This window comes from Bufo bufo, chromosome 10 (genome assembly GCF_905171765.1).
Source record: "Bufo bufo chromosome 10, aBufBuf1.1, whole genome shotgun sequence".
Taxonomy (NCBI): Eukaryota; Metazoa; Chordata; class Amphibia; order Anura; family Bufonidae; genus Bufo; species Bufo bufo.
In genome coordinates this window covers 61,206,859-61,216,931 of record NC_053398.1, presented here as the reverse complement: position 1 = coordinate 61,216,931, position 10,073 = coordinate 61,206,859, and the positions used below count along the sequence as shown (strand labels likewise).

The 10,073-nt window shown below is 48.2% G+C and overlaps 1 protein-coding gene across 1 annotated transcript; it reads right to left on the bottom strand.

The window, feature by feature from the left end:
* Positions 1–8,010: 8,010 nt before the first annotated feature.
* Positions 8,011–9,728, bottom strand: LOC120980635 (uncharacterized oxidoreductase YtbE-like). The gene is made up of 2 exons (XM_040409854.1): positions 9,650–9,728; positions 8,011–9,046 (listed from the first exon to the last, which is right to left on the bottom strand). The coding sequence occupies exons 1-2, from the start codon at positions 9,663–9,665 to the stop codon at positions 8,187–8,189; spliced, it is 876 nt and encodes a 291-aa protein (XP_040265788.1). The 5' UTR covers positions 9,666–9,728; the 3' UTR covers positions 8,011–8,186.
* Between the last annotated feature and the right edge of the window lie 345 nt (positions 9,729–10,073).

Sequence of the window (10,073 nt, the reverse complement as noted above, 5' to 3'; positions counted from 1 at the left end):
CACAAATGACCCCATTTTGGAAAGAAGACACCCCAAGGTATTCGCTGAGGGGCATATTGAGTCCATGAAAGATTGAAGTTTTTGTCTCAAGTTAGCGGAAAGGGAGACTTTGAGAAAAAAAAAAAAATAATAATTTCCGCTAACTTGTGCCCAAATTTTGTTTTTCTATGAACTCGCCATGCCCCTCATTGAATACTTTGGGGTGTCTTCTTTCCAAAATGGGGTCACATGTGGGGTATTTATACTGCCCTGGCTTTTTAGGGGCCCTAAAGCGCGAGAAGAAGTCTGGGATCCAAATGTCTAAAAATGCCCTCCTAAAAGGAATTTGGGCACCTTTGCGCATCTAGGCTGCAAAAAAGTGTCACACATGTGGTATCGCCGTACTCAGGAGAAGTTGGGGAATGTGTTTTGGGGTGTCATTTTACATATACCCATGCTGGGTGAAATAAATATCTTGGTCAAATGCCAACTTTGTATAAAAAAAAATGGGAAAAGTTGTCTTTTGCCGAGATATTTTTCTCACTCAGCATGGGTATATGTAAAATGACACCCCAAAACACATTGCCCAACTTCTCCTGAGTACGGAGATACCACATGTGTGACACTTTTTTGCAGCCTAGGTGGGCAAAGAGGCCCACATTCCAAAGAGCACCTTTCGGATTTCACCGGCCATTTTTTTTTACAGATTTTGATTTCAAACTACTTACCACACATTAGGGCCCCTAGAATCCCAGGGCAGTATAACTACCCCACAAGTGACCCCATTTTGGAAAGAAGACACCCCAAGGTATTCGCTGATGGGCATAGTGAGTTCATGGAAGTTTTTCTTTTTTGTCACAAGTTAGTGGAATATGAGACTTTGTAAGAAAACAACATTGCTTACCGGTAATCGTTTTTCTCGATACCCATGACGGCACCCTGTGCGACTCAGGACCTCCCATCAGGACAGGAAACCTGAGAAGATAAAAAGGACACACCTCCACACAACACCAGTAGAAGAAATAAATTGTTCTCCGGAGAGAAGTGACAAAGGGTTAAAAACCCCTTTTTTTTTTTTTATATCTATATTACGTCATATAGACCTGGCAAAAAGCCATCAACAAATATATATATATCTGCTTGGGAAGGGAAATATCGGGTGCCGTCATGGGTATCGAGAAAAACGATTACCGGTAAGCAATGTTGTTTTCCCCTCACCCATGACGGCACCCTGTGCGAGATAAACTATAAGTAGAACCTAGGGGGGGGCCACAGCCTGAAGGACTTTCTCTCCAAAGGAAGCATCAGAATGGAGCTGTAATCTGTAATGTTTAAGAAAAGTATGCGGGGAGCTCCAGGTAGCCGCCCTGCAAATCTGGGCTAACGATACATCAGCTTTCTCAGCCCACGAAGTAGACACCGCCCTCGTAGAATGGGCCCCAAAACCTGAAGGGGGGGGGGAGACCCAGGGAAATATAAGCTCTAGCTATGGCCTTCTTCACCCATCTAGCAATAACCCCTCGGGATGCTTTTTTCCCCCTATTTCCTCCTAAAAACTGAATCAGGAGGTTCTCGTCCTTTCTCCAAGGAGCCGTAACATCTAAGTAGACTAACAAGCATCTCTTGACATCCAAGCAATGAAACTTTTCCTCCAAGCTATTGGAGGGGTTAGGAAAAAAGGAAGGCAACACAATGTCTTGGCTCCTATGAAAATCGGAGACAACCTTGGGAAGAAAAGAAGGCAAGGGCCTAATAACTATCTGGTCATCCTGGATGATCGTATAGGGCGGAAATGCCGAGAAGGCCTGGATCTCCGATATCCTCCTAGCCGAGGTAATAGCCAGGAGGAAAGCCATCTTAATGGATAAGATGTCAATGGGAACCTCTAGTAAGGGTTCAAAGGGTCTATCGGTTAGGGCCGTCAAGACCCTATTTAGGTCCCAAGGAGGGGAAAGAGGTCTAACGGAAGGACAGATTCTGGCAGCGGCAGAAAGGAAACGCTTGACCCACGGGTGGTTTGCTAATTGGAAGTCAAAAAAGTAGCTCAAGGCCGACACCTGAACTTTTAAGGTGGAGGCCTTGAGCCCTTTGTCTAACTCTGCTTGTAGAAAGTCCAAAACCTTAGGGATTTCAGGAGGACTAAATGGATCAGGGCTAGAACCCAAAAAGGAAGAAAAGACATTCCACACCCTATTATACTTCCTAGCTGTTGACGCTTTTTTGCTACCTAGAAGGGTGGAAACAACTTTGCTAGAAAGCCCTCTCTTCAACCAGATGTCCCTGTCAATCTCCATACTGCCAACTGAAGAATCCCCGGATTGGGATGCCATACAGGCCCCTGGGAGAGTAGATCCTCCCTCGGAGGGATCACCCAGGGAGGGCCCCTGGCTAGACTTAAGAGGGTGGGGTACCAGATTCTCTTGGGCCACTTTGGGGCTATCATGATTATGGTGGCTCCCTCCGTCCGTACTTTTTTCAGAACCTGCGGGATTAGGGAAATAGGTGGGAAGGCATAGCCGAGTTCCTGGCTCCAATCCTGAGCCAGACTGTCTACCGCTGTAGGATTCTCTGTGTAATCTAGGGAGAAGAACCTCTTTGTCTTCCTGTTCTTCCGGGTGGCAAAGAGATCTATAGTTGGGGTCCCAAACATTGTTACAATCTGGGAAAAAACTTCCTCGTTCAGACTCCACTCTGCCTGCCTGAGTTCTACTCGACTTAGAAAATCGGCCACCGTGTTCTCTTTCCCTTTCAAGTGTATTGCGGATAAGACCAGGTTCCTGTCTTCCGCTATTTTGAAAATTTCCTGGCAGAGGAAGATTAGGGATGGTACTTTTGTCCCGCCTTGATGATTTATATAGGCCACTGTTGTTGAATTGTCCGAGTAAAATACCAACTTTCTGTTGGAGACCTCTGGAACTGCCACCTTTAGTACTCTTTCTACCGCCTTGAGCTCCTTGTAATTTGACGTGCAGACCCGGGTTTTTAAATCCCATCTTCCCTGCCAGTATTTTCCTTCTGAATGAGCTCCCCAGCCCCACGGACTGGCGTCTGTCGTTATCAGCATGGGTTCTATGAAGGACCAAGGCATTCCTATCGAGAGGTTCTTCTCGGACGTCCACCACAGAAGGGAGTACCTTGCTCTGGAGGAAAGATGAAATTTTCTCTCTAGTGTTTGTGGAAGACCATTCCAAATCTTCAAGATATCTGACTGTAACGGTCTCGTGTGGATCTGAGCGAATGGTACGGCTGGAATTGTAGCCGTCAGGTGCCCCAGTACTGCCATCGCCTCCCTGATGGAACATTGGAAGGACCGGAAAAGGAACCAAACATGCTCTATTGTCGAGGACACTTTCTTCTGAGGGAGGAATGTCTTCTGAGCCGTAGAATCTAGCTGCATTCCTAAAAAGGTGCAAACTTGAGAAGGGGTTAGACAAGATTTTTCTTGATTCATTTTCCACCCCAGATCCTTCAACAGAGAGCACACCAGGGCGAGCTCTGCTTGTAACTGCTCCCTTGTTTGGGCTATGAACAAAAAGTCGTCCAGATATGGTACTACTACTATCCCAGATGATCGAAGGAATGCCACCATCTCCGACACGACCTTGGTGAAAATTCTCGGGGCTTGAGAGACCCCAAACGGCAGTGCCCTGTATTGCAGGTGCAGAAGTTGGCCCCGTACTTGGACAGCCGTCCTTAAATACTTTTGGGAGGAAGAGTGAATTGGGACGTGATAATAGGCATCCTCTAGGTCTATACTTGCCATCCAGCAACCCTGGTATAACAGGTCTAAAGTTGTCTTTATAGTTTCCATCCGGAATTTTTTGTATCTCAGGAATTTGTTTAGACGCTTTAGGTTCAGAATCATACGAAAGGAACCATTGGGTTTCTTTATTAAAAAGAGTGGGGAGTAAAACCCCCTGCCCTCCTCCCTCCCCGGGACCTGGCAAACCACTCCTTTGTCCAACAATAACTGAACCTCTCTCTCCAGAACTGTGGATTTTAGAGGATCCTTTGGAGTTGGAGTGTGGGTGAAAAAGACTTGGGGATAGGAGCGGAACTCTAACCTGAATCCCTCCGCTATCCCCCCCAAAACCCACTTGTTTTGGGTGACGTTCGCCCAAGCCGGGAGAAAGGCAGAGAGTCTCCCCCCAACCTGGAGTCTGGCGTCATTGCTTGTCTTTTGGTTTGTTATCCTGGGATTTAAACAGGAAACCGCTAGTTTTTCTTGGAAATCTATCCCTTTCCTTCCTATCATAGGGCTTACCCCTCTGTTTTCTAAAGCCCTGCTGGGGTTTACGAAAAAAGGGGGGTTTTTGAGGGACAGGAAACCCTTTTTTCTTGTCAGATGCCTTCTCCAAGATGTCATCCAGGGAGGATCCAAACAATCTATCACCCTCACACGGAAGGGCACACAGCCTGGCCTTAGACCCCTGGTCACCCTTCCATGACCTAAGCCAAATGGCTCTTCTAGCCGCATTTGTCATAGCTGAGGACTTGGCAGCAAAGCGCATAACATCCGTAGAAGCATCCGTTAAAAAATCTGCCGCTTTAGCAAAGGTGGGAAGAGAAGCTAAGATTTCCTCCCTGGGCTTTTTTTCTCTAAGATGTTTCTCTAGCTGTTCAATCCACAATCTTAAGGACCGGGATACCCAAGTGGCTGCCACTGCGGGTCTAAGACAAGTAGCGGAAGTTTCCCATGCCCGTTTAAGGTATATATCTGCTTTCTTATCTAATGGGTCCGACAGGCAACCCAGATCATCAAAGGGGAGGGCAGATCTCTTAGCTATCTTAGCGACTGGAGCATCTACCGTAGGAGCCCTATCCCAGCTGGAGGAAACTTTCTCTTCATAAGGATATTTCCTTTTCACCGAGGAGGGTAAGAAAAACTTTCTATCAGGATTCTTCCATTCTCTATTGATGATCGCTTGCATGTTATCATGAATAGGGAAGACCCGATGTTTTTTAGGGCCTAATGCCTGAAAGGCCTGGTCCGCAACTGATCTGGTCTGCTTAACTTCTTCTAATTGCATGGTTGCTCTGACCGCTTTTAATAACGGCTGCGTGTCCTCTGGGGAAAAGAAGGATCTCCCTGAATAATCTTCATCCGAGGAGTCCGAATCACTAGACAATAGTTGTCCGGATTCTCCGCCATCTTCGGAAGAGTCCAACTCAATACTGTCGTACTCTGTATCCTTTCCTGGTTTATCTGGGGACCTGGCACGGCTCTTACTGAATGCTTTAAAGGACGCCTTAATAATAGACTTCATGGATTTAGTAAGGGTCTGGGATTGCTCTGCTACCAGATTATCTATACACGCTGAGCATAACGCCTTCTGATAAGATGCAGATAGGGGCACTTTACATTCCGCACATTCCTTGTGTCTTGTCTTAGAAGACGATTTTTTAGGTGGTTTAGGGATCTAAAAACAATCATAAGAAACACCATATTAGAATAAAAAGGAACGCTCTCACCCTGAAGCTTTTCCTTTTTTCCCCATCCTCAGACCGGTACCGGACTTGCAGGCCTCAAGGGTTCCTGGGGTTCAGCGCGTCCTTCTGTAGGCTCCGACATGATTGCCCAGGATCGCTACGTGGCACATCCAAATTGTGCCCCAGCTGGCTGCCTGAACCTGCCGCCGTATTTGTATTTTAAAGGACGCGCTCCGGCCTCTACTTCCGGGTCCTGCACGGGCTAAGCCCCGCCCCCCCCGACGTCATCTCCAGGAGACGGCCCCGCGCATGCGCATAAGCGCACGGACGCGCGGGCGCCATCTTGGAACTGGGCAGAGCGAGGAAGAGCATGGGGAGCCGCCTGGACACGGCCACAGCGGCTCCCCGCAGGGCCGGAGAGAGGGCAGGCGCAGGCAGACTTATGGGGAGCGGCTTCCGGCACGGCCACAGAACTACCGCTCCCCAGGGATAGGACTTCCCACGGCACTCAGCCACAGACCTTCCCCAGCTCCGGTGTCTTGGAGGTACGTCTTCAGCAGTGCTGCTTCTCAGGATCTCCCATCCGGAGGACAGGAAACCTGAACTGGTGTTGTGTGGAGGTGTGTCCTTTTTATCTTCTCAGGTTTCCTGTCCTGATGGGAGGTCCTGAGTCGCACAGGGTGCCGTCATGGGTGAGGGGAAAAAAAAAAAAAAAAAAAAAAAAAATCATCATTTTCCGCTAACTTGTGACAAAAAAATAAAAAGTTCTATGAACTCACTATGCCCATCAGCGAATACCTTAGGGTGTCTACTTTCCGAAATGGGGTCATTTGTGGGGTGTTTGTACTGTCTGGCCATTGTAGAACCTCAGGAAACATGACAGGTGCTCAGAAAGTCAGAGCTGCTTCAAAAAGCGGAAATTCACATTTTTGTACCATAGTTTGTAAACGCTATCACATTTACCCAAACATTTTTTTTTATCAAAGACATGTAGAACAATACATTTAGAGAAAAATTTATATATGGATGTCGTTTTTTTTGCAAAATTTTACAACTGAAAAATGTCTTTTTTTTTGAAAAAAAATCTTTAAATTTCGAATAATAACAAAAAAAGTAAAAATGTCAGCAGCAATGAAATACCACCAAATGAAAGCTCTATTAGTGAGAAGAAAAGGAGGTAAAATTCATTTGGGTGGTAAGTTGCATGACCGAGCAATAAACGGTGAAAGTAGGGTAGGTCAGAAGTGTAAAAAGTGGTCTGGTCATTAAAGGGTTTCTATCACTTCGTATGCCATAATTAGCTCTCAGACACTAGCGGTCCGCTAGTGTCTGCTCTGGCCAACCATCCTAATATAAGAGCTTTTGGGGCAGCCGTTTTGCTAAAAAAAAAACACTTTTATAAATATGCTAATGAGCCTCTAGGTGCTATGTGGGCGTCATTAGCACCTAGAGGCTCCGTCTACCTTCATACACAGCCACCGCGTCCCTCCAGCCCGCCCATCTCCTGCTGAATGCGATCCTCCGTGACACGCAGCGGACGAATTCTCGCGCATGCGCCGTGCGCGGCTGTATTCGGCGCATGCGCAGTGAATGTCTGACCGCTTCCCTGCTCAGACATCTCCACTGCGCCTGTTCCTTGGAGCACTATGACATCATCGGGGCGCAGGAGCAGTGGAGATGTCTGAGCAGGGAAGCGGTCAGACATTCACTGCGCATGCGCCGAATACAGCCGCGCACGGCGCATGCGCGAGAATTCGTCCGCTGCGTCACACGGAGGATCGCATTCAGCAGGAGATGGGCGGACTGGAGGGACGCGCTGGGCGGTGGCTGTGTATGAAGGTAGACGGAGCCTCTAGGTGCTAATGACACCCACATAGCACCTAGAGGCTCATTAGCATATTTATAAAAGTTATTTTTTTTTGCAAAACAGCTGCCCCAAAAGCTGTTATATTAGGATGGTTGGCCAGAGCAGACACTAGCGGATCGCTAGTGTCTGAGAGCTAATTATGTCATACGAAGTGATAGAAACCCTTTAAGGGTGTTTAAGCTAGGGGGGCTGAAGTGGTTAAAGAGGACCTTTCACTAGATTAAAAAAAAAAATCTAAACTAAGTATACAGACATGGAGAGCGGCGCCCAGGGATCCCCCTGCACTTACTGTTATCCCCGGGCGCCGCTCCGTTCTCCCGGTATAGGCTCCTGTATCTTCATATGTTCGGCTCCACCCAGTTGAACCTGCCGGCGTCTCCTTCTCCCAGGCTGTAGCGCTGGCCAATCACAGCGCTCAGCTCATAGCCTGAGAGGGTTTTTTTTCTCTCAGGCTATGAGCTGAGCGCTGCGATTGGCCAGCGCTACAGCATGGGAGAATGAGACACGGGCAGGTTCAACTGGGTGGAGCCGAACATATGAAGATACCGGAGCCTATACCGGGAGAACGGAGCGGCGCCCGGGGATAACAGTAAGTGCAGGGAGATCCCTGGGCGCCGCTCTCCATGTCTGTATAGTTAGTGTAGATTTTTTTTATCTAATGAAAGGTCCTATTTAAGTTGCATTACTGAAATAAATGAACTTTGCACGATATTCTAATTTTTCGAGTTTCACACACACATTTTATAAATTTTTTCCCCAAAAAATGACAATCGGCAGAAAAAAAAACAAAAGAAACCTTGAAACCTTTTCCATTTCTCTTTGATGGGATTAGTTCCATTTTTTGGGAGAAAAAGCAAACAGTCAAGTAAACATGTCCAAAGCAAGCAGACGGATGATAGACTGGACGATGCTACGCCACTACCGTAGGATCCCAGCAGTATTTCTTCTCTGTGCCATCACCCTTCAGCAGTTCAGCTTCTTCACTACTCAGCTCAACATCCCAGACTTTAGCATTCTCCTTTATTCTCGCTGGTGTAGAAGCTTTAGGAATAACTCCAACACCTTGCTGGAGTGCCCACTTGAGTAATACCTGGGAGGGGGTGCGTCCATGTGCGGTTGCCACTTTGCATACTTCTACATCCCCTAAAAGATGCCCACAGCCCAGGGAAGAATAAGCTTGTAGGTGAACCCCATTCTGTTTACACCAACGGAGAAGAGCAGCTTGTGGGAGCCGTGGATGAAGTTCCACCTGTAGCACAGCAGGAGGCACTCTGCTCGACTCCAGCAGCTGTGTCAGGTGAGCCTCCGTATAGTTAGATACGCCCAGTGCCTTAATGGCGCCAATGTCATACAGGTTCTCCAAGGCTCTCCAGCTTTCTTCTCTAGCTGCCCGGTTACGGGCATCGTCACTTCGCCAACCCTGCTTCCCTGGCCAGTGAATGAGGTAGAGATCCAAGTAATCAAATCCCAGCTCAGCCAGGCTCTTCAAACAAGCCTCGCGGGCTCCGGGGCCTAAATCTGCAGGTGATAACTTGCTAGTAATGAAGATATCAGAACGACCTAGGCCGTATTTAGGCATGAGCTGGCGCAGGGCCTGGCCGAGCTCTCCCTCATTACGATAGACTGAGGCCGTGTCAAATGAGCGGTACCCACATTCCAGCGCAGCATCGACAGCCTGGATGACATTTTCTAGTCCTCGCATGCGAAAGGTGCCCAGGCCGAGGAGGGGCATGGTCACCCCATTATTGAGGGTCACCGTTTGCTGTTGAGCTGAAAGAAAAGTCACATTCTGCATAAATAGCCTCAATTACAAATACACCCAAAATCCTGCAGAACACCATAAAATGCTGCCTTTCCATGCAGCCACCACTAGGGGGAGTATAGTGCTAATACAATACAGCTTCCATTGCAGGCAAGGGTAACTGTGTAAATTCCCATGCGCTGAGCTCCTTCCTTGGAGTGATTGATACACACGTACTGCATAAAGGGGTGGAGGACCTCCAATGTGAACAAGATCCAACACTGGATTCCATGGACCCCAGAGGGGCACAGTATATCAGCCTGTGTTACAGAGCCATAGGGACCAGGTGCGCCCATACAGGGGTGGTCTTGTCCCTCTTCTTCCTCACTCTATCACCCCCAATGCACACTAGTGAGAATGTACCCCTGACCCAGGGGCCACACTGCAGCTCCTCAGTAGCTCACACCTTGCTGGGACTGCACCTGACACGGGAGACTCAGCAGCTGAACTACAACTGCTCAGGGTACAGCTCCACACTAAAGCCTGTAAGTTGTCTCTTCCTCCCCGCACACCTACCTGACAGGGTCCAGCCCCTGCTCTACCCCCGTGTGTGACCCCGGGGACGGACCTACCTCCCTGTAGCTCCATCGCGTCTGACCACAGGACACGAGATCATCACGTGGCTGAGGAGAGGCCGGACCTCATAAGCTCCGCCCCTTGAAGCCCGGCTAATCCAGCCCCCGGGCGGACCCGCGCGCTCCGTGGATTGTTTAACCCTTTGTGGTCTGGCTACGTAAGATTATATCGTGGGCGGCGGGCAGGAGAGTTTTCGTCATTGATATTCACTACTTGCGTGGTTCTTGTGAAAATGTTTTTTAATTGAGAACTTTCTGTTCTAGTGTTTCTTCGTAGTTTTGGTAAGGAGCAGCATTGTTTTACAGAAAATACCGGAAAGAACACGTGCAGGCGTCTACAGTGGTGTGAGAGAGAATATGTGAGAGGAATTGCTATGAGAGAACCTGTGCCACCACAATGGGGGAGGTTTATCAAGATGGT